The 24,454-nt window shown below is 44.1% G+C and overlaps 1 protein-coding gene across 4 annotated transcripts; it reads left to right on the top strand.

Annotated features, from left to right (window-relative positions):
* The first annotated feature begins 888 nt into the window (after nucleotides 1–888).
* On the top strand, nucleotides 889–24,178 carry LOC118089898 (cytosolic non-specific dipeptidase). 4 transcript variants are annotated; one of them, XM_088675282.1, is made up of 13 exons: nucleotides 889–931; nucleotides 3,504–3,828; nucleotides 4,920–5,012; nucleotides 7,762–7,905; nucleotides 9,844–10,006; nucleotides 10,917–11,005; nucleotides 13,270–13,470; nucleotides 14,590–14,674; nucleotides 17,053–17,213; nucleotides 18,464–18,628; nucleotides 19,805–19,946; nucleotides 20,384–20,531; nucleotides 20,739–24,178. In XM_088675282.1, exons 3-13 carry the CDS (start codon nucleotides 4,950–4,952, stop codon nucleotides 20,806–20,808), a joined length of 1,431 nt encoding a protein of 476 aa, XP_088531408.1. In that variant the 5' UTR covers nucleotides 889–931; nucleotides 3,504–3,828; nucleotides 4,920–4,949; the 3' UTR covers nucleotides 20,809–24,178. The 4 variants fall into 4 exon arrangements, with proteins under 4 accessions (XP_088531408.1, XP_034980914.1, XP_034980913.1 ...); XM_035125023.3 differs by lacking the exon at nucleotides 3,504–3,828; XM_035125022.3 differs by lacking the exon at nucleotides 3,504–3,828 and having other exon boundaries at nucleotides 889–1,284.
* Nucleotides 24,179–24,454: the final 276 nt, after the last annotated feature.

Genomic DNA, 24,454 nt, shown 5'->3' with positions numbered 1-24,454 from the left:
TTCAGTTGACATTCCTGCATTGCCCGGGGGGGGGGGGTTGGGCTAGAGGACCTTCAGGTTCCCTTCAAATTCTACAATTCTGCAATTCTATATTTTACCAAAGTTGCCTTCTTGCTTTTACCGCTTTCTTAATTTGTTCCTTTACTATACTTGTAACCCAGAAATTGTTTGGTGGAAGATATAATCCTCTTGCCTCTCCCTTTCAGCTAACCCCATATCTTCTAGAAACATCCTCTTGTGAAATTAAAATTTTCATGCACGCTAACCAGAGGGGACATCCTTGCACCTGGCCTTCGATTTGGCACGCTCTCTGTCTCTCTCTCTGTCTCTCTCTCTGTCTCTCTCCCTTCACACACACAGACACACACATTATATTATCAAAACCGAACCCCATCGTTCCTTCACCAACCGACTAAGCAAACTCGCCCTTCCCTTGCGAATAAATAGGCTGTGCATCTCGGTGGTACTTATATCTAAACTTTGGGCAATCTGTTCCACAATCCGGTCCGTGTGTGCCATGGGAGAGGCTTCCCTTTCTGAGTCTGTCCCATGCCTGAGACCCGCTGTGCCAGCCCCTTGACGCAGCTCTAGCAACAGGTCGGCATATTCCCCGGCTCCTAACCGGAAAGCTCACGACTCCCAAGACCTTACGGCCGGGAAGCACCGACGTGAGTCCTTTAAAGGCTGGGCCAGCGGGCTTCTGGGGCTCCTCGCCGTCCGCTTCGCTTCCCTTCTGGCCTTCTCTCCTTCCTGCTTCGCGGCCAATGATACCGAACCGAGCCGCCCGGACGGGCGCTGATTGGCCTTCGCGCCGTTCCAAAGGGGCGGGCCCCCGAGAGGATTTTAAGATCCGAGCGCTGTGCCTTTTGCTCGCTCTTCCATCGCTGCTGGACTGCAACTGCGAAAGGTGCACGTGGGAACGCGGCGCAGGGTGAGTAGCGGCTGAGTCTCGGCACAGCTAGTTCAAGGGAGAGAGGGGGAAGGGAAGGGAAGGGGGCTGCAGATCCGGGGTGCCGAGTTGGCAAACTTTGCCGGGATCCGCTTCCCTTCCCCACCGCCGCCGCTGCCCGCTTCTCATCGTGGGCAGATGGCGAGGAGGAGCCGCAGGGGATTTGCGCTTGTCGCCTCATCCCTTGGTCCCCTCCCATCCCCCGGCGGCCTCCCTCCGCTTCCCCCCGCCACCCTGCAGCTATGGCTGCGGCGCTGATCCTGTCCAGGGGTTGCAGGGCACTTCTCCGCCCTGGATGCCGTGCGAGGAGGTGGAAACCCGCCCCGATCCGCAGGGTGAGTGGGCTCCATCCAGGCGGTGCTGCCTCCAGCAGGGCGGTGCTGCGGCTGCGGGACGGGACGGGAGGATTCCTCTTTGGGGAGCTGAATGGGCCTAATTCGGCCTTGGTGGGTCTCCGCCCTGCTTCCTTGGGAGCTGCGTGTCAAAGGGGCGAAGGGCGGGGCCTTTGTTTTCTCAGGGGCTTGAAGGTGTCCCGCAAATGGAGCTGCCCGATGTGCTCAGGGCCGGCCCACCCATGAGGTGAGGTGACTGCCTCCGTTGGCAGGATTCACAGGGTAGCAGTAGCTGCTGTACTGTATATCTTTAGCCGCCCCTCCACCCACGTGCCTGACTTAGATACTTCCTCACTCCTCCTTCCCTGGCAGGGAGGTGGGGGGGGGTGTCCTCATGTGGTGGTTGACAAAAATGTCTTGGGCCCAGGATCTCATCCCCGCTGCTGCTGCTTCCTGCTGCTATGTCTTTATGCTCTTTAAGGCAAATGGCGGGGGGGGGGGGGCTCCAAACTGCAGGCTTCTGTGAGTTGTGCCACTGAGGAAGGAAAACAAGTGCCTCTTGAAAGTGACAGGCCAATGCAGGATGCACCCTAAAGTGGAATGAACCTGCACAACAAACTGAACAAGGCAGGCTTCTTAAAATTGTAAGCATCTGAGTTGAACTGTGGGAAGAAAGATAAAAGTAGCTTTGTTGAATGCAGGAGCACATATCTCTTGTCATTGCTGACTACTGTGGTCTGTTTTAGGAATGGGCCTTCCATAGCCTCTGCATTTCCACACTGTAGCAATGGCACTGTGGCAACTTCTTGTACCCTTTCCTTCTTTCTGCCAGTTCCAGTTCCAGTTCCCTTTTGCTTCTCTCTTGTGCAGTGTATCTTCACTGGCTGTTTTTGCACACGTGCACAAGACAGCTTTATAGCGTGATGTAGGACTATTTGGATTTTTGTGTGAGAAGACTGACCTCTGTTCTGGGACTGAAAACAATATTCTGGGCTAAGTATGTGCTCAAAGGCACATTCCTTCCCTAATTCTAAGAATGCTGCCCCCTCCAACTTTGCACCTTACTGAAATTGGCAAAACTGAGGCGTCTGTGACAAAAAAGAATCCCACAAACTAGATGACTCTATTTGATCCCAAAAACCTGGTATGCTAGTTCAGTGTGTCCTCATGCCCACAAGCCATAAAAACTGTTTTAAATTAATGTTAGTCTAGTCTGTAGGCGTGAGTGATATGGCCAAAAGGTTCTGGGTTTTTTCTCTCTCATATTTGTAAATACTTCTGTGCTGAATGTCTTAAAAATATTTAAAGGTGGTTATCAAGCAACAATCAATTAAAAATACCCATGAATGCTGCCCCCTCCAACTTTGCACCTTACTGAAATTGGCAAAACTCAGGCATCTGACAAAAAAGAATTCCACAAACTGGAAGACTCTTTGATCTAAAGAACCTGGTATGCTAGTTCAGTGTGTCCTCATGCCCACAAGCCATAAAAAATGTTTTAAATTAATGTTAGTCTAGTCTGTAGGTGTGAGTGATATGGCCAAAAGGTTATGGGTTTTTTTTCTCTCATATTTGTAAATACTTCTGTGCTGAATGTCTTTAAAAATATTTAAAGTGGTTATCAAGCAACAATCAATTAAAAATACCTAAAAACAAAAATAACTAGAGAGTTTAAAAATTTAGAGTTTTGCTGAGCTGTCACACGCTCAGTGAAAAAATATAAATAAATCACATCAACAGCTGGCTTATATTGAATTAGACCATTGGTTCATTTATTGTTTGTACTGACTGACAGTTGCTCTCCAGAGTTTCAGACAGCATATTGAACCTGATACTGTACCACTTACCTCCCTGCTTGTGCAAAATCATAGAATCATAGAGTTGGAAGAGACCACAAGGGCCATCCAGTCCAACCCCCTGCCAAGCAGGAAACACCATCAAAGCATTCTTGACATATGGCTGTCAAGCCTCTGCTTAAAGACCTCCAAAGAAGGAGACTCCACCACACTCCTTGGCAGCAAATTCCACTGCCAAACAGCTCTTACTGTCAGGAAGTTCTTCCTAATGTTTAGGTGGAATCTTCTTTCTTGTAGCTTGAATCCATTGCTCCGTGTCCGCTTCTCTGGAGCAGCAGAAAACAATCTTTCTCCCTCCTCCATATGACATCCTTTCATATATTTGAACATGGCTATCATATCACCCTTTAACCTTCTCTTCCCCAGGCTAAACATACCCAGCTCCCTAAGCCGTTCCTCATAAGGCACCGTTTCCAGGCCTTTGACCATTTTGGTTGCCCTCCTCTGGACACGTTCCAGCTTGTCAGTATCCTTCTTGAACTGTGGTGCCCAGAAAAGCTTGAGAAAGAAGTAATTCTTTGGAAAGCCCAAATCCCAGATATCAAAGCAGGAAGCCCCTGGAAGAAGGACCTAGAAATGTGCCACATTGGGCAATGCATTCAGATATTGCAGCTGAGAGTGGAGTGGAAAGTGATTTGAAATCCTCCTCGTGTGGTGTACTTGGACTCAAATCTGGACGAAGCCCACTAAAGTAGGCAGCATGAATACTTGATTCTATATTTACTGCCAAATGACACTCTACCTACAGCACTGCTGGAAAACTGCTGGCTGCAGAAATTGTTCTATTAGGACTTGGTGTATGTGGGTGGGAATACTGTACTAAGGAACGAAGTAAACAGTAACTGCCATTGTTAAAGTGACACTCCAGAGTAGATCAGTTGTGTGATAACAGAAGACCAATTGAAACGTTAAACTCTGCGAAAACCTGTTTGCCAAGCATGAAAATTCTTCCAAGGCTGGCACAAAGCAAATTTAAAAGTTCAGGTGCTCAGCCACTTTCCATTGGTGCTGATTAGTTGTGGCATGTTCCTGAAGATGGCACACACAAAAATGTGCACAACCACTTTCTTTCTTTTGCTTATATTGCAAAATGTTGATTGTTGAATGGCTGGGCTGGGTGATATATTGTCCAAAACCTGTTTGAAGTCCATATCATCATATCAGTTTCATAATTTTTGGCCTGGCAATATATCTTGAATCGTGTGTGTGCACACCCTATGCAAAAATCACAATGTGGGAAAAGCCATGAATCCAGCCAATGCTTTTCCTAATTCCTGCAGTCCCTGTTAACTCTACTGGCTCACCTCTCCCCCTGGCTCCTGCAGAACGAGCTAGTTCATGAACACACCTTGATTTTGAAACTTGCTGTTGAGCCTTTGCTGTTGTATGTAACAATCCCTGCAGATGATTTTCTCACCACAAGTACAGTGGAGTCTGTCAAGCAAAGTGGGACAAGATATACACAGCTCATCTTAAATTGATGCTTGTCACAAGAGTGACCTCCCCTGAAACTGCAGAGTTTTAAGTAGAGAGCTGACACTGCTTTTCTTAGTTTGCTTACTTCCATCATGTGATCTGCAGAATGATTCACGGTGAGGTGCCTCGTTTATCAAGTCCTCATGACTTCCCTGAAACTGCAGTGAGGCAGTTTAGAGGCAGACATTCACGTGTAAAGTATAAAGGCACCCTCTTGTCAGTTAATACTGCAAACTTTTGGAAAGCTCTGGAGTCTAAATATCATTTTCTCCCTCCCCTTTCTTCTTTTTTCAATTTGCCTTTTAGATTTTTCAGCCGCACTATTCAGATCAGAAAATGTCATCTGTCCTTGAGCCCCTCTTTGAGTACGTTGACAAACACCAGGACCTGTATGTTGAGGTAAGTAGCCTCTTCTGTGGATATTTTAAATCCAGTCTTTGCTTTCTCAGGCTGCAGAGCCCTATACCTTACATCCTGATTTTGCTGCCACCAGTAGGAGCTTCACTCAGGGGACATCCCACTGGCAGAGGAGAAAACGTTTGCTACTGTGCTACGGCAGACTCTTGTCTCCAAAAATCCACTGGGGACAAGTTGGGAGATCCTCTAGAAATGGGGGTTGGGGGAGGAATCCATTAAAACTACCACCTACCCCATTCTCCTTCTGCTGGATCAAAAGTCTTCCCTGGACTGAAAGATGCTTTTTATTCCCAGAAGGCTTAAGTTTGGATTCAAACCTGTATGCATATGTTGAGCTGCAAAATTCCTTCTCTAAATAACAGACTTGTGAAGCAAGTGTTGCAGAGCAGTTGCTGGCTAGTCTTAGGTGACAGCCAAAAAGTTGATCTGCCTGTTCTAAAACCCACATGCTGAGTGGGAGGACTGTATCCTTAGTGGCTTGGGAATTTTTCATTTGCAGAGCCGCCCATCTCTAAATGCTTCCTGTTCCATAATTTTCTTAAACCACAAAGTTGGTGCAGACATACTATTCCAGTCTCAGTTAATAAACTGAAGAGTATTGCATGCTTCTCTCACTCTGTCTCCACACCTACCACACCTTAACAATGGTTAAGGTTTCCATCAGTGCATTAATAGTACTAGCCAAGGAATAAAGAACATTAATTTGGTGCATGCTCTAGTTATCTCCCGCTTGGACTACTGCAATGCACTCTACGTGGGGCTACCTTTGAAGGTGACTTGGAAACTGCAGTTAATCCAGAATGCGGCAGCTAGACTGGTGACTGGGAGTGGCCGCTGAGATCATATAACACCGGTCCTGAGAGATCTGCATTGGTTCCCAGTATGTTTCCGAGCACTATTCGAAATGTTGGTGCTGCCCCTTAAAGCCCTAAACGGCATCGGTTCTGTATACCTGAAGGAGCATCTCCACCCCCATCGTCCAGCACGGACACTGAGGTCCAGCACCGAGGGCCTTCTGGCAGTTCCCTTGCTGCAAGAAGTGAGGTTACAGGGAACCAGACAGAGGGCCTTCTCGGTAGTGGTGCCTGCCCTGTGGAATGCCCTCCCAGCAGATGTCAAGGCAATAAGCAACAATTTACTTTTAAAAAACTGTTTAGGGAAGTTTTTAATGTTTGATGCTGTATTGTGTTTTTGATATTTGGTTGGAGGCCGGCCAGAGTGGCTGGGGAAGCCCATCTAGATGGGCGGGGTATAAATAATAAATTACAGTCATACCTCGACATCCGAACGCTTCGACTTCCGAAGGTTTCAACTTCCGAAGTCGACAACCCCCGGAAGTCCTTTTGCCCTGCGCACGTTCTGCGCATGCGCAGAAGCACGAAATCGCGCTTTGACAAGCGAAAACCTCGACTTGCGAAGATGGCCGTGGAATGGATCGTCTTCGTGAGTCGAGGTACCACTGTATTATTATTAGTAGTAGTAAGCCTGTGTTAGCCATAAATGATTCATGGGCTGCAATGAAACCTATCTAGTTGTTGTTTCCTTTGCAGAGAAAAATACATACAGATGATCAAGAGGTTGGAGGAAACTAATATAATTAATGACTTATTTCTGTGAAGATTTTCAAAATTCTTTACTACTTAGATTGAGGAAAGTGTACATTTTCTGAATCTGGATAATATCAGTTCAGACTGCAAGTGTGCGTGCGTGCGTGCGCACACGCTTTTGTGTAGAGGAGCATTCATTCATATGATTCCTTAGCAGCAATCGGAACTGGTATAGCTTAGACACAGGTTTGCTGCCTCATTTAGAGGCCCTTAGATGCTTTGTGAAATGAATGGAAGACTGGGAAATAGGAACAGTGTTTTGCAGTTGCGTCCACACACACACATATATTTTGAGTAGCACTATCACTTGGCTGGAGGAAATGAGCCTAGTTGTGCCTAGCAAGTTTTTTGTTGACAGGAGCTAGAAGCTCCAACAGCCCTTGTAAACGGCCACTTGTCACCATGATAGCCATATTGGATAGAAAAAGCCTGTGTGTAGTCATAGGAAACATGGGAAGCTGCCTTTATATCGACTCAGGCCCTTGGTCTATCTGGCTAACTGATTTTGTCTACACTAACTTTGCCAAAGCTTACCAAGATTTCAAACAGGGGTCTTTCTCACTTCAATTTGGAGACACTGAGGATTGAACTTGTGGCCCTTGGTGTGCAAATCAGGTGGTCTGCTACAGTGCTGTGGCTCTGAAGTGGGCTTTACTTGCTCCCGCATTGTGCTTTGAACTAGGCAAATGCAAAGAGGAGTGCTGGAGTGTGACCATAACCTGTTGTGATAGATTTCAACTTTACTTTAAAGTCAGAAGGTGTACTAAATGGTAAAAGGGTTGGGAGCTGCTGGGTAAGAATAGAGTGAAAACATCATTTAAGACATGACATTGTTCAAAAAAGCCTGGCTTTTTCCACTCTGGGTTCCACCCCAACTTCCAAGATTGGCGGGGTGGGGGTGTCTCTCGTTCTCACCAGTAATGGGGCAACGGCGCATGTGTGTGTGTTTGCACATGCACACACACAGAGTTGGAAAATAGAGAGGAGCATTAGTGTTTTGTCTTCCAAAACACCCACCTTTGCAGCTTGCCTCCTCTAAAATCCTAGCCAAGCAAAATAAAAGCCTCAGATGTTTTATTATCTTACCTCCGGTCCTGCTTCTTTCCTGAACTACTTACCTATAGCGGCTGGCCCAATGGGTGGCTATCCAGAGTGTGTCGGCATGGCCGGAAAAGAGGGGAGAAATCAAACGAATGATGGAAGTTGCTGCCAAGGACATTGAGCGGCTGGGTGGCACAACGGAGCTGAAGGATATCGGAAAACAGAAGGTAGGTAGATTTAGCCAAGGTAGTGCTTTCAATTGGATACAGCAGCCTGGGTTAGGGGTGTTTCCTATGTCCTGTTATGGCCTGTGGACAATTGCTGTACTTGTCTGGTCCTGGTGGGGGGAGGGGGGGAGGCGGCTTAGAAGCAAATAGCAGCACCCAGCTGCCAGAGCTGTGTTACATGTGCTTAGTTTACTGCCTGAAGAGCTCCATTTGTGGCTTGCTTCACATCTTATAAATATTGCTGCTTTCGCGGTCTTCTTTCTAAGACCTTGGGAACTAGCATGGCTTGGCTGTTGATGGGGGACAAATTTCTGTATGATCTGGAGGGAGTCATGGAGGGTGCTACTTGAACCATGAGCCTTGCTTGCTCTTCAAAGCCTTGTATTATGCCCAGTCTGTTCTATTTATTTGTGGGTTGTGGGTGATTTTGTTTTGCGTTGCTTTTACTTTCAAGGGCAGGCTTGGTCTTTGTTTTCTGGTAGCCCTGCCTTTGTCTCAGGCTGTGTCTCAGTGGTTGAAAACCATTGCCATGTAATAAGAATAACTCTAGTTTTGCATTAGAGCCACTTGGATAAGTAACATTTTTTTCAATCCAGTGGCTGTTTTGAGAACCACAAAGGGAGGGAAGAGTTGTCTTCCCTGCCTGCTGCAACCCTGATAATGATCACACATCCCTTCTGATGCTATCTCCACTTTTTAAATACAGGTGTTAAATGCAAAGATGTGTTAGAGCCACAAGCTAGATGTGATATTTAAGTCTCCAAACTTAGTTTTGCCAATAGCAGCCTGCTCTTTTTCTGCTTAGGAAAACTTGCAGCTCACCATTCTGTCACTTGTGTCTACAGCAAAAGGAGTTTGCTGTAGACCAGATGTAGGGAACCTTTTGCTCTGCAGATGTTGCTGAATGTCCCATCATCCCCAGCCATTGCCCATGCTTGCCAGGGACTGATATTTTAGCAACAACGTGCAAATTTAATAAATAATAACATACCAAATAACATCTGAAGTGTGAAAGGTTCCCCACTCCTGCTGTAGACTGTCATCATGAGAACCAATCAAGTCAAACAAGCTCTAGCAGGAAACTTGAAAAGGAAACCACCATATTTCATGACTCATTTGGTTTTAATATGTAGAAATTAGATTCTGCTCTCTCTGTAACTGCCAGATGAGCTATTATTACCGTAACTATGTTATAGGAACTTCTTTAATGTATTGGACGGTTCCTTTTGAATTTGCATTCTTTCCCCCCTGCTTGCACAATGTAGCAGTGCATTGCTTACAGAAAGTTAAAATTATTGATAAATATTTCCTGCAAACTTAAACTGTGCACTCAATATTATTCATTTCAGAGTTGCGCATATTTTCTGATTGCAGACCACCACATGGGTTGCATTATAGAAGAAAAGACACTTCTTAAAACCTAATGTACCTTGTTTTTCAGAAGCGTAATGCAATGTTATCACATGAAAATGCATTGGCTGGGTGTTTTTACACTGCGTCCTTGCGTCCTTGGTATTTTAAGAAAATATGGAAGCTGCCACAGGAGTTTAGGCAGCCAAGGGGAGCAGCAGCAGCAGAGAAATACAGGGAAGGGGAAACAGGTCAGGGCTGCTAAGGAACAGCAGATCTTATATGGCCCACAATACCTTAAAGCAGGGATGGGGAACCTGTGGTCCTCTGAATTATGTTGAACTACAACTCCCATCAGCTCCAGGCAGTGTGGGCATGGATGGTGGGAGTTGTAGTCCAGCAGCATTCTTCATGACGACAGGTTCCTCCCTCCCTCTATGGAAACTCACAATAATAATAATATAGAAATGTGCTTCTGAGAACATTGGCTTATACCACCTTGCAATGGAATTCATGGTACCTCAGGTAAAAAGAAAAAAAAGCCCTTAAATGCATTTTGCTACTTAACGTTTGCATCTCTAATTCTAGCTGCCTGATGGTTCGGAGATTCCTCTGCCTCCAATCATTCTGGGCAAACTTGGCTCAGATCCTCGCAAGAAGACAGTTTGCGTCTACGGACACCTGGATGTACAACCTGCAGCACTAGAAGATGGCTGGGACAGCGAACCTTTCACCTTGGTGGAAAGAGACGGTAAGGCATGCAAACACCTGGCTCTCTGTGAATTTTTACCTGCAAAGATAAAATGCCTGTCAAACTAGACATTACTCTAAAAAAAGTAGCAGGAATTCCAACCACACAGTTAAATGCAGATAATGGTGAAAAATACAATAATGGTGCAATGGACCTGCTCTCCACCCATCTAAAGAAAAAACTAGTAAAGACTGAGTATGCTCAGTAGCCAGGAAATATTCCATTTTGTTCATTATAGTAATAAGTAGGCTTGTGGTTTTTGATTCAAAGGCTAACTACTAAGCTAATTCCAGACTTCACAAACTGACACTATGGTAACTATAGCTTCCTTGCAGCTCTCCACCCAAGGTTCCTTCATTGACCATTTCCTTGAATGGGACATTCCCCTGGTGGTGCAAGTGTGTCACTTGGGCTGGACCAATTCTTATTTTGGGGCTCCCTTATTGATTTGTGGCAGCTGTTGCCATTACGCAGAGATAACATTTTGCCCCAAAGAATGATGATGCAGCTTGAAGTGGAGAGTTTCCCAGTGATGAAGATGCATGATTTGGACTATTACCATTCACCTTTTTTGGTGTAGGGTCAAATAAACTTAGGTTGTTCACAGAGCTCTTTATTGAATAAGGAACTGGGAACTTGAAACATCAGAATCATAAAAAATGTATAAGACTGTGATAACTAAGGTCTCCAGATATTTTCCAACTACTTGCCCTCAGTAGTACCAATTTGCTACTAGATTTGGTCCTGGCTCATGTAGGCTCCTACTATAAATAATTTTCTTAATTATTATTATTTAAATAATAAAATAATTATTATTACGGTATGCTGTTTTGGAAGGATCTGTGCCTCTGAAAAGTGGCACTGCCTGTGAATTGCTTTAATTAAGAGTATTGTCACTCCTTCTGCCTAGGAAAGCTGTATGGCCGAGGGTCGACAGATGATAAAGGCCCAGTGCTTGCCTGGCTGAATGCCCTGGAGGCTTATCAACAAACTAAACAGGTATGGTTTGCCTTCTCTTTCAGCTTGCTTGGCTCGTAAAAGATTAAATTCTTGACCTTTGCTGCTTTAAACTACTGCAGTTATCAGTAAAGATTAAACCTGCTGGATACGGAATTAGTCCAAGAGCCATGGTTTGTTATCTGCTGAATGGCAAGGTTTTTTGACACTCTGGAAGTACTTGCTTGGTTTCCCCCCAGGTTGTTCTGCTCTCCAAGGCTGCAACAAGGCAACACTAGGCAGGCTATGTTTTAGGTTTGCTCCTTTTACCCCTTTCTTAGCCTTCATCATTGTCATTACCTATCTAGTTCTGAAAATTTCCTAGACACTATACAAAGATGAAAAAATGAGAGTGATCTTGTCCTTAGGTTTACAAGTATTGGAAGGGAAGATCAAACAGATATGAATACCCAAGACTTTTAGTTGCATCATGGCTGAGTGGATTGGCCATTGAGGAGGAGCCAAACAGCAATTGGTCTCAGTGAAGATGGTGGAAGGGGTTGTGCTGCCTCTCCCCATGCTCAGCTGCAGCCAGGTGGAATGACTGCAATTGCCCCATAGCACTAGATTGCTGACATTCAGCACCAGTTAAGTCGGGAGCTGCTCTGGTCCCAAGCCTGAGCACAGCTCTGTGCTCCTGCTCACTGTGCTGTGCTATAGAATCGTAGCGTTGGAAGGTGCCCCGATGGCCATCTAGTCCAATGCAGGAATCTTTTGCCCAATGTGGGGCTCAAACCCACAACCCTGAGATTAAGAGTCTCATACTCTACCAACTGAGTTACCCTAGCTTTTGCCAACCTGCTGCCCTCCTGATGGGTTTGGAGCACTACTGCCATCAGCCCCAGCCAGCCACCAAGTTGGTGAATGCTATTGTACTGGATAAATGACAAGGACAAGTTGGGGTTGGCAGCGGGGAGTGACTCCCACAGCACATGTCCCCTGTGGCACCGCCCATTCTATTAGTTGTTTAAGGCTGGAGGAAGGCGAGGCTGTTCTAGTCCTGAGTAATTTGCCACTAGGGTCATTTGCTATTCATAACAGAAGAGCAGTAATTTACGGGCTGATGTGCTCAAGGACTGGTACAGACATTATGTCCTCTAATCAAGGGGTGGGGGAAACCTGTTTCAGCCAGAGGAATCCGTAACCTTCTGGGGGCTCCATGCTGCCATGTGGGACAGAGACAAAAGCGAGTGAAGCAACAGATTTTATCTTTATACAATAGCCTAGTTTCTACACCCACCCACCCCCTCTGGTATCCTCCACCAGGCAAGCAAGCAGCATTATCAGAATTCAAGAACACAATCTAGGCAGGCAAAAACTCTCAAGGGCAGTGAGGGGTGTGGCTAGGGAAGATATATGGCCTAAAGCAGTGATGGCCAAACTTGGCTATCCAGCTGTTTTGGGACTACAACTCCCATCATCCTTAGCTAACAGAACCAGTGGTCAGGGATGATGGGAACTGTAGTCCCAAAACAGCTGGAGGGCCAGGTTTGGCCATCACTGGCCTAAAATGTATCCAGAGGACCAGATAGAGAGGCATAGAGGGCTGCATTTGGCAAAGGTTCTCCACTCCTAGTCTAATCCACAGGTTTGGAACCACCCAAATCAGTCAAGTGCCACTTTGATGTGGGCTAATATAAGACGGCCACATCAGTACATCAAGCAACAAAAAACGTTGCAAATGAAACTTTTGTCTCAATGGAAATAGTAATGTGCCCCCCACCAATCTGGATCAGAACCATAGCAGAGGGACTAAAGGGTCCAACTCCTTATCACCCATCCTGTACCACCCCTGCTATCTACTCTTAATAAGTTCACAGAGTTTCCAAGGTGTGGCGTCTGGTCCCTACATGATTTGCATTTCTCATTTCCAGTTGTTAAACAATAGCAACAACCTCCACCCCACACCTCCCAAATTATGCTGCTCCAGGAATGGAGCTTTGTGTGAAGGGACTGTAAGCTCAATTCTGGTACTGAAAACAGATTCCTGGACTCTGATGTACTTGTGGATGACCTATCCTATCTGCCTCTCTTTCTGAGCCACTATTTTGCACTTTGCTCCAACTGCTGGATCTTGGGGTACTAGGAAAAAAATATCAACGGAAATATCTCAAGTTTGTGGAATGCTCTCCCACAGGATGCTTGCCTGGTGAAAAGTTTTCTCTTCAACTATGCGTTTGACTGATTAAAACCTGCTGCAAGCTTAAATTGTGAAAAGCACTGTGCACACCCTCTTCAGCTCATTCTGTTCCACTTTCTCCATACAGGAAATTCCGGTTAATGTCAAGTTCTGCCTAGAAGGTATGGAGGAGTCTGGCTCTGAAGGCCTTGATGATTTGATTTTTGCACAGAAAGATGCCTTCTTCAAAGGTGTAGACTACGTTTGCATCTCTGACAACTACTGGCTGGGCAAGAAGAAGCCCTGCATCACCTATGGCCTTAGGGGCATCTGCTATTACTTCATAGAGGTAAAGATTAAATGAACAAATATTCCTATTAAAGAAGCTGGAACAAGTATACTTTATGAGTGGTATTCAACTAAGTTTTACTCAGAACAGACCAGTTGAAATACCAAGACGTAACTTAATTCTGTTCATTAATTTCATCAGATCTACTCTGAGAAAAACATACTTGAACAAAGATACTGATTTTAATTGTTGAAGGGTCGACATCTGTGTGGTTGACCTGTTTGGACAGAAGTATGCAGAACACCAAATCTTGCGTAGTTTTAGAAAACGCAATAGAACTTGGCTTATGAATATTATTTATATACAATTATAAGTGTGCATCTGTAACACAGTAATAATGGCATTCTAGTGTCTTTCAAACATTATAGGTGGAATTCAGTGTCACACTTTGACAAACATAGCATCTGTACAAGCATTTCAGCTTGTCAAATGGAATGATCCTGTCTCCTCCCCCCATGTGCTGTTCTTGGGGTTCTCCTGATGCTCCCCTCCCCCGCCACTTTCCATGGGAAGAGGGGGGGGGAAGCCCCAGTGAACTTTTTGGATGCAATTAACAGTCATTATTCAAAGGCTGTTGTACAGGCTGAACAAACCAGGTAGATCCTTGCAAAAACTGCTTGTTGGGCAAAAACGTGGACCTGGTAATCATCACTGCAGGTCCATCTTTGAAAGGCATGCCAGCCACCTATCATTAATGTACCTCAGGAGTAGATAAGCTGGATAAGAGGACAAAAGTATTTATGTTTGTTCTAAGTTCGTTTTCTGTTGCATGCAAAAAGAGAAATGAAAAAGGAAATCCTTGAGCAGAAATGTGGCTCATTCCTGTCACAGCAAAAGTGCTTTTAGTGGCCTGGTTCCTTCGGATGATTCTTTCAGCTTTGCATAAATATAGAACCAACAGTGCAATATTTTAGTCTATTTCAATTTTAAGCATAAGCAGGATACTGAAAATAAGTAGATTTTTTTAAAAAAGATTATCTGAAACAACAAACAGCCTAACTCTTACCTGGACCCAACGATCTAATAAGCTGATGGCTACCAGGTAATTCTGAAAGATGGAATGTATGTATGTGACTGTTGATGGATTGTGTTTGAGGTTTGTTTGTTTTTGACATACAGGTGGAATGCAGTGACAAAGACCTTCACTCTGGAGTTTATGGCGGCTCAGTACATGAGGCTATGACGGACCTTATTGCTTTGATGGGTAAGTCACCTATACTTCCTGGTTCTGCTCTTACCGTAGAAATGGGAATCTTCTAGTAACTGCAGAAGAAATAGCAATGTGGTTGCAGTTCAAAGGCCTTCTCACTGGGAGAAATATAAAAGCAACACCCCCACCCCTGCCGAGTTAGGGTTTATGATAATAGCAAGGTTAACAATTGATGGACTAGCCAGAGTGTTAATGAGGGCAAAGATCCGTTTGTGGGGCAAAGGTATACATAAATAATACAAGTGTAAATGTTATCTACAAGGCACAATCACAAGTTTCTTCTCACCTTTTTGAATACTGCTTTAGTTTATGCTGAAGCATGCAGTTGAGTGTGGCCTCTGGTTGCTACTCAAATCTTGCACAAGGCAGACAGCATTTAATAAGAAATCTGGTTTGTATGTGTTAAAAATGGTTAGGTGGGTGGACAGATAACCTAATTTATATTGTAAACCACCCTGTGATCTTTAGGTGAAGGGCGGTATAGAAGTTGTTGCTGTTGTTGTTATGGCTTGGCAAGACTTTTTCCCCTCCTGTAGGTTCTGGCCAATAAGTTGCGGCCCTTCTCTCTGTGCCCCCACCCCCAATCTGACACCTGAAGGGTGGCCATGAGACAGCCCAATTTGTTGTTCAATTGAGCTCCAGGCTAAGACATTTTCCTGTTCTCTCAAGTCTCATAACATTGTGTGACATGGTAAATGGAATGGAATGGGTCGATAAATAAATAAATAGAAGTTGTTGATACTTTCTCTCTTCCCCTCCTGCCCTCCCTGAGTGGTAAGAGTGTTGGACTGGAAGCAACTTTGGGGCAGCAGATCAGATGTGAGCCGGCCAATTTTACAGCACAATCTCATACTGCTGAGATGACCACATTCCCTGTCTAGAGTTCTTAATCCAAGTGGGTTGAGTGATTCACTTGGATTGAATAGGCAAGCATTCTGCTTCCGTACCAAAGGATGTGTTGGCTCATAGTGAATCTTTGCTGCCTCTGGCTGTATGCGAAAATAGTTGTGAACTGCTTCTGTTTGAAACAAATCATACTTCAACTGCACCGCTGCAGCTTGTGATTGTTGCTGGTGCATCAAACAATGGTTGTGGTATGCAGTCGCATGAACAGTTCAGTGCCTTGGTGCCTGTCCACTCATCCATCACTTTGGCCACATGGACAGGTCTCTCATCTTTACTTAAAGGAAGGCTGGGAATAATGATTTGGCTTACTGTTGTTCCAAATTTTCCTTGGCTCAATAAATAAATAGTTTGCTGCTTTTGCAGTGGATGAACAAGGGCAATCTCTGAAATCAGTCTTCACTCAGGATATCTTATGCAAGTAAACTCCTAGAAATTAATTACTAGAAATAAGTGGCTGGCTAACATCCTGCAAGACATCTGTAAGAATTGACTGTGCATAAGTTATGAGCAAGCAGCTGTAGCAAAAGACTTGGGGCTTGTTTTCTGTTTGTGTTTCTGACTTTTGCACTGGGAAAGGTGAATCCACATTGCAGTTATACCGGTAGTTATGCTCTAATTCAGGCTTCCTCAACCTCGGTCCTCCAGATTTATTTGGCCTACAACTCCCATTATCCCTAGCTAGCAGGACCCAGTGGTCAGGGATGATGGGAATTGTAGTCTCAAAACATCTGGAGGGCCGAGGTTGAGGAAGCCTGCTCTAATTCAAGCTTAAAGGTGAATTAGAACTTTTAAAAATGAGGTTCCTTAAATGAAAGGGAAATATTTGAGGCCCTTCATTGTTTTATGCCAAACGAATGACTGCTTAAGTCTCTGAATTTATCAGCCAAGTGAGTCAGCAGAAATGTCCTAAGAATCTGAGGTGGAAGCACAGCGGAGTGCTCAGATGACTATCGCCACGGTGTTCAGTCTGGGCTTGACCAAAACAACCACTCTGTGAATTGGCTGTAAGGCAGATAGCATAGCTGGCGGTGCTGAAAGCCAACGAAAATATCAGCAGTGAAGACTTCTCAGTTTATTTGTTTGATTTAAAGTTGCTGAGGAAGTTAAAACCACTTGGAAAACAGGATGCTGGCTGTGCTCCCTCTGTCACAGGGATTGAGGAACTTGTGGCTCTCTGGAAGGTGTTGGGACTTCAACTTCCATCAGCCTGAGCCAGCATGGCTGACAGTCAGAGATGATGGGATTTGTAGTCCATAAATATATGGATGGATAATGTTTCCCGTCTTAGTCCTATCAGCCCTCGATGATCAGGTGCTTGTACTCCATGTACTCTCCAGGTTGCTATTTCAGTTTGATTTATAGCTATGTGACATGGAAGCAAGAGGTTTGTGAATATCAGCAAGCAATATTTGAAGATTTTTGGTTTCTCTGGCTGCCTTTGGTATTATACGTCTTCTTTGTTGCAGGCTGCTTGGTGGATAAGAAAGGGAAGATTCTCATCCCTGGCATAAATGATGCAGTGGCTCCCGTCACTGACGAAGAGCATAAACTTTATGACCAAATTGACTTTGATATGGAGGAATATGCAAAAGATGTAGGAGCCACACGACTGCTGCATGCAACAAAGGTATGATGGGTCTCTTCATGTTTGGGATCTAGTTCCTCTAGCAATGAAGAATACTGTTGTTACATATTTCCCCCCATAACACTTCCTTGCCCCAGCAATATAAGATTAGTGACCTCCTAACTGGACTACGGCAACCTTTTCTGTGGTGCCCCCTCCCCATCTGTGCAACTCACTCCCTATGGGAGGAATTTGTCCCCCTCATTGAAGGTCTTTAAAATTGGAGTGGGGAAACTTTTTGGCTTGGTGGGCCAGATCACCATCTGTGCCCACTCCCTCAGGCCAACTTTGAAAGGTGGGTGGGACAATTCAACTGTCAGTCACCTAACATCATCATAAAGATTGACATGTGCTTTATCCCACCCCTTGCACAGTGCTTCCCAAGTGCTCAAAAACTAGCTAGTTGTGCAGCACTTGGGAACTGCAGGACTAGCCTTATGAACTTAAAGCTGCTTTCTGCAGGGATCAGCTGTACGATCAAGTTCCCCACGAGGAATTCTCTATCTCCCCACACCTGTTGTCACATATGATGTCAGGTGTGTGGTTTGCGGAAAGCTGCCCTACAAGCCAAATTGAGACTTCTGCCAGGCCTAATTTGGCTTGTGAGCTGGAGATTCAGCATCCCTGGTTTAGATGATCACATCTGTTCACAGAGGCAATGCCCCGGGGGGGGGGGGGAGGTAAGTGAAGGAATATGGTTCATTTTAGATGCTTTTGCCAAACTGTTAAAATGTTTTTCTTAGTTTAATGCGGTTTTAGTGTTTTAAGTTAATGTGTTGATTGTTGTTGTTCTGCTTTATTTACTTCCCTGAGATCCTGCGTGGTGAGGGGCTGTTTACAATAACACTTCCCTGGATAGCTCAGTCAGTAGAGCATGAGACTCTTAATCTCAGGGTTGTGAGTTTGAGCTCCACATTGGGCAAAAAGATTCCTGCATTGCAGGGGGTTGGACTAGATGGTCCTTGTGATCCCTTCCAACTCTACAATTCTATAATTCTACATATGCCATTTAGTGGACAGTAGTTGCCATGTTGGTCCTAAAAAATAGAAGGTACATAATGACTATCATTTTAGATTAGCACAGAAAGGTGGAAGAGTGTGTAAGCTTCCAAATGCAATGGTTTACATGTTCTTCTTCTATTCAAATTGGCCCAGTAAGTTGATAGTTTTATCGACTTAATTCTGGCTGTAGACTGAATACTCACAACTGCTTCCAGAATCCTATCATATCTCTCCTTCAATTCCCTCTCTAGAAAGACATACTGATGCACAGGTGGCGATACCCATCCTTGTCCCTGCATGGAATAGAAGGAGCTTTCTCTGGATCGGGAGCTAAAACTGTGATTCCGCGGAAAGTGATTGGCAAATTTTCAATCAGACTGGTTCCAGACATGACTCCAGAAGTTGTGACTAAGCAGGTATGTTTGTTTCTGTGTTTGTGTGTGATAATCCGTGTCTAAGGCCAGCCTGAGATAAATCTCACCATGGGTGGTACTCAGCCAGGTTTAACTCAAGAATAGACCCATTGAAATGAATGCACATATGCAGTTAGGCTCATTAATTTCTGTAGGACTACTCTTGAGTAAAACTAGTCTTCTTAAATAGAAGATGATAGTATGGAAAGCAGAAAGAACAGGTTGCATCTAGTGAAGTTCTACTTTGAGTTTCCCCCTTGAAATGAATGGATGTCAGCTAGTCATGCCCACTTATTTCAAGGGGTCTGCTCTGAATAGAATTATTATTATTTATTATTATTATTAATTAACATTTGATGCATCTCTGCTGTGGGGAGGGGGAGGGAGGCAGAAACATGTACCTCTGTATAGGACAAAAAGTAAACACGGGTCCCCTGAATTTAGTGTCCCTCCTCGCTTTATACTCAATCTTATATTTGTCCATCTTTTCCAGGACTGTCTGCTATGACTGGCAGTAATGGACCTTAGATGGACACAGTGTATTGTCTTCATGCTAGAAAGGCCCTCAATTTTCATAGAGCTCCGGTATTATAAGCTGCAGCTCTCAAACATCTTGATAGTAATGGTGTTGAAATTAATTGTGCTGTTTATTCCTTGATATGGAAAATACTAATTATGCACATTAGACAAACAGTTATTAATTGGAGCACTATTCTAGCAGCAAGAACAGCTGTTAAATTTACAATTGGGCAGATGCAGAGATCCTTTTCTGTGACAGGGAAAGGCATTCCCTCCTGGGTTAAGCGGTTTTTGTAGGTTTGGAGGGTTTTTTTTATATAAAAAAAATCTTCCTTCACATCCATCAGCCCCATCCACAAATTTATTTAGGTGAATCATTTGTTTTCTGTGTAGCTAGGCATTTTGTGGATTTTACACTAGGATAGTGTGAGACAGATGCATAATTGGGGTATAAAATACTTGTGCCTACGCAATTCCTGTTTTGTCCCTGCTCTGAAAGTGGGTGAACTGCATAAAGGTGATGCTTAGCATTTCATATGTAGTTTCAAAACTTGCTTTCCTGACTGCAGGTGAATTCATGCATAAAGAACTGAGCACCAATGCAATTTCAGCTATGCTCTTCTTAAAAGTCTTAAGGCTTATTGGTTTTTTTTATTAAAGGTCAAAGATTACTTGTCCAAAAAGTTTGCTGATCTGCACAGCCCCAATAAATTCAAAGTGTACTTGGGCCATGGTGGAAAGCCTTGGGTTTCAGATTTCAACCATCCCCACTACATGGCTGGAAGAAGAGCTATGAAAACAGGTGAGATACTGAAATCTTAATCAAAATGGCCCAATAAGAAAGAGACATATCCGGTTGGAATGTAGCAGAGAGATTAAAATAGGTTTCTTGTGTTATGAAAAGCAACCTTTTATCAGTTTTGTAATGCCCTGCTTAGCTGTAATGCTGTTGTGATTAATTATTGCTTTCTCACAGGGGCAAACATTATTCTCTTGGTGCTTGTACACATTCATAGAAATGTACTTGAGGGATATTAATCAGAAGAGCGAGAATTTGACTGATGGGTGATTTGTTAATCCCATCGGATCCCATCATTCATGCTAGCTTGCAAGTGATACAACCTGCAGTCCGACAACATCTGGATGGCATTATGTTGACTACCCGTTTGTTAGGTTTTCACTTAAAGATGAAAAATTGTCAGTATTGTGCACTGTATTTTCACTTCTCTCCCCTGCTAGTCTTTGGTGTAGAGCCAGATTTGACCAGAGAGGGAGGAAGCATTCCTGTCACTCTGACCTTCCAAGAAGCAACAGGCAAGAATGTAATGCTGCTTCCTGTTGGCTCTGCAGACGATGGAGCCCATTCTCAGAATGAGAAGCTCAACAGGTAAGGCATATCGTGCATAAGAGAGGCAGCTACTTAGGTTTCTATAGGTGCACCTGTCTAGACCTAAGAGAGGTAACTCAGGACAGTAAGTACCTGTGGTCCTCTAGGTTGACACAAATACATACTGTATTTCTGTGCCCTGCATTTTTTGCAGTGGTGTTGGTGAATTTTTATTGCATCCATTAATCCTAGATTTCTTCTTCGTAGATACAACTATATCCAAGGTGTCAAACTCCTGGGTGCATACCTTCATGAAGTTTCCCAGTTGAAGGACTGAATCTGTATTTCTTTCAAGCAAAGTTGCTTTGGGACCTGAAAGTTACTTCCTTGCAACTTTTTAAAAAGTGCATTATTTTTGTCTCCTCTTCTCCTGCCAGACTAATTCACACTGAGATGCCTGGTGAAATATTTTTGACTCCGTATTGAGCACTTTATAGCGGCAGATCAACAAACGACAAAATTAGTGTGCTCAGTTTTAAGTACAACTGCAGGACTTTAAGGCCCTAATCTACTTGTATACTGTTTCAAACGGAAGATAAAGGGTGGGGAGGAAGGAAGTCTATTATTTTTTTCGTAATCTGATGTGTCAAAGTAGCCGCAAATGACCAGTAATGCTTCACCCAACCTCTCTCACTTCTACATCCTCCTATAAGCTTCATTTTCTCTTTAAATTTCTCACATTAAATTTTACCAAACCAGAATCTGAGGGCAACTCCCATATTTTTTAACAAGGCAAAACCCCTTGTGTTTTCTGTTTAGAAAAAGAAATAAAATCATCATGAAAAGTTTTCAAATGACCTGGCAGGGGTCGGGGACTTCAGTGGGTGGTAAGAGAGTTGTCCATCCCTTCCCCACCATGGTACTCCTGGCTTTGAGGCTGAGTCTCGTCAGACACCTGTGCCTGTTAGGAATCTCTGCAGCCCTTGATGACATCATATATTCTGAGCTATTCATTACAACAAACTGGTAGTTTTTCTAAAACATTATTTGTACTCCATGTGGAAAGCTGCTAAATAAAAAAATTAGCTCTGGCACTACTAATTCTGTGGTGGCCTTGTTAAAAGGGAGAAAGCTTAGGTGATCAGTGCATCAGAAAGGCAAGATTGCACACCTTCATGGGTGGATGGGTTTGTGAATATATTTGTGATGAGAGAGGAGTTGTGTGTGAATGTCATAAGCCATGTTTTATTGTGATTGGAACAGGCTATAACGAACTTTTTGACCATGCACTCCTTTCTTTTCCAACATGGACCTGAGGCAGAGATTAGAAGCTTATTCTTTTCTTTTTGATGAACTGCAGTTTAGCGTTATGCCAAAACAATAAACCGTGGTTATCTTTAACAGTAATCATGCTAGCTTCACAGCCCATGGTTTGAAGCTGGCTTGTTTCAGCTGTTTGAAGGTAATGTGGGATACAGCCCACTGGTGTAGGAGGTAAGGAAGCAAAAAATAAGTACCTTCTTACGTAAAAAAGATTCAAAGATCCTTTTGTCAAAGTGTTAAGTGAATATTTGTTTCTTGAAGGTAAGAGATCAAAAGTACAAAGTTTGGCTAATTTTATTACTCTGCTTCCTAAATGCAATGAAACTAAAGACTCCCTTTAAATAGTATACTAGCTCTAAAGTCACTAACCCCCCGGATCAGGAACTTGATTTGTCCCACTTCCAAGCAACTTCTTCTGCACTCTCCAAGACCCTACCTATTGTTGGCAGCAGTGGCAAAAAGAAAGGGAAGAAGATGTGAATATAGCCCTGACTTGAGCAGAGCTCAGCACCCTGGTGGGGTGGGGGGTGGCTGCACACATTTTTGGCCACACATGCAGGTGGCATGCATTCCCTGCAGCCCTAAGGCCCCAAAGTTGGCCCAAACATGTGGGTTGATCATATGCATTGATACTGTTGGATCTGGGCTATTGATGCATATGCCTGAGTCATCTGAACATCCCACAACTTCAAGAACTGTTTAGTGGTTTCCACCTGCTTAACTACTGAACAAGACACTTAAGTATTTTAACTATTATATGTATATGAACACATGCTGGGGGCATGTCAGATATGTGTTGGATGTGTTTTTGAGACCGGGGGGGGGGGGTTATATGTTGCTATGGCTGAGAGCATATAGAGGCCCCTTAGTGTAAGAGGAGTAAGATGTGCAAAAAAATTGTGACACTTAGCCTCGCTTATTTATTACTTGTCATTCCGGCTCTTCAGTCTCAAGTCTCCCAGCGTGGCTTACAGCTTATTAACATAAATCAGAAATAATTGAACAGCAGCTGCATCATTTCACAGTTAAGACACAGAATTTCAGCGATCAACTGAGATAAAAACCATGAAAACGCCTGAGTGACTTAACAAGGGCTTTACTTTGTGCTAGAAAGGCATCAAGGTCTGTCTCATGCAAGTGTTCCTAGGGGGAGAGCATTCCACATTTGTGGTACCACAAAATAGAAGGCATTTTCCTTGGCCGTTATCCACCTCCCTTCAGGTAGGGAAGGGGGTCTCTCCAAAGCCCTCCACTGAACATCTTGGGCCAACTTATGTGGAGGAAGACAGCTCTCCAGGCACCAGATTTCTAAGATGTTTAGGGATTTAAAGATGAGAAGCAATATCTTGAATTGTATACTGGTAGGTGCTGCAGTTGTTTCAAGACAAGCGAGAGGTATTCCATTCAAGCATTCCTAAGGCTGAATTCGTAATCATACCATATTTTCTCTTGGGCAGCCTTCGAGAGCTGGCCTGTGCACAAGCAGTCAAGAACGTTACCGGAGCATATCCATAATTGAATTAGCTGTACGTTGGCAGGGTTGCATTTCAACTGGTGCTCTAACCAAAGTTAGTGTAATGTGCCTCAAGCCGCTGAATTGACACTGGTTGCCAAAGGCACTGTTGAAGTGACTCTGAAGTGCTCTCTGGACTCTGAAGTTGCTGGACTACGAATCCCATTATCCTTTACCTCTGGCCATGTTTGCTGGCTTTGATGGAAGCTGGAGTATAACAACATAGGGGAAGCCACAAGTTCCCCACCTCTGAAGGGTAAAATGCTTCATATTCAGGAACTGCATGTGCAAAGTGCAGTAGCAGTGTGAGTGGGCAGGGTGGCATGGATAAGTTAATGGGGAGTCTCTGGACTGGCAGCTGTAGCAGCCCTACATCTTGGACCCCACCCCCTCATTCATGGTGCCTATTCACACAATCCCCAGGGCTCCCCCCCCCCATCTCAGGTGGACGCCATTGTCATAAGAGAGCAAGGGAGGCATTTACAGTGTGTTCCAGCACCTCTTTTTCTAGAAAAATAGCACGGCCATCAGAGGGCACTCTTACTCCTGTTGTACCTGGCCGGCTGCTGCTGGCAAGATACAATGTCCATGTGGCTTCAATTATGGCTTCTAAATACATGGCGCACATTGGGTCACCAAGCTTCTGCTGGTCTTATCTACTCTAAAGTAAATCTAGTTCAGTTCAATATGACTTACTCCAAAGTAAGTGTGTTTGCAATTGCGGCCTTACCAAGGCTGTTCTTGTATGGGGGGGTGTATGAGTGGAAATGTTTGCTGGCTATCAGGAAAAAAATGCTCTATCTGCTTCACAGTTGCTTTCAATCTATGAGCTGAATATGTTCAATTAAAATGTAATGAATTTGTGATTTAATGCTTATGTGTTTGTTTGCTTTTTTAAAAAAGAAGGTGGTGGTGGTTTTTAAGCAGAGGCCAGGGATTCTTTAGTTGTGATTCCTGCATTGCAGGGAGTTGGCCCAGATGCCCCTTGGGATCACGTCCAGCTCCACAGTTTTATGACAGGAATTGTTTTTTTAACCTGACTAAAACACTTGCTCATTAATAAAATAAATACTCTTAGCAAACCAACACCAAACCTTGGTTACGTGAAATACATTCACAACCGCACACAACGTAACCGGCTGCACAT

This window comes from Zootoca vivipara, chromosome 8 (genome assembly GCF_965207765.1).
Source record: "Zootoca vivipara chromosome 8, rZooViv2.hap1.1, whole genome shotgun sequence".
In the NCBI taxonomy this organism is placed as follows: Eukaryota; Metazoa; Chordata; class Lepidosauria; order Squamata; family Lacertidae; genus Zootoca; species Zootoca vivipara.
The sequence above is the reverse complement of the archived record's forward strand: the minus strand, read 5'-3'. Positions and strand labels throughout refer to the sequence as shown.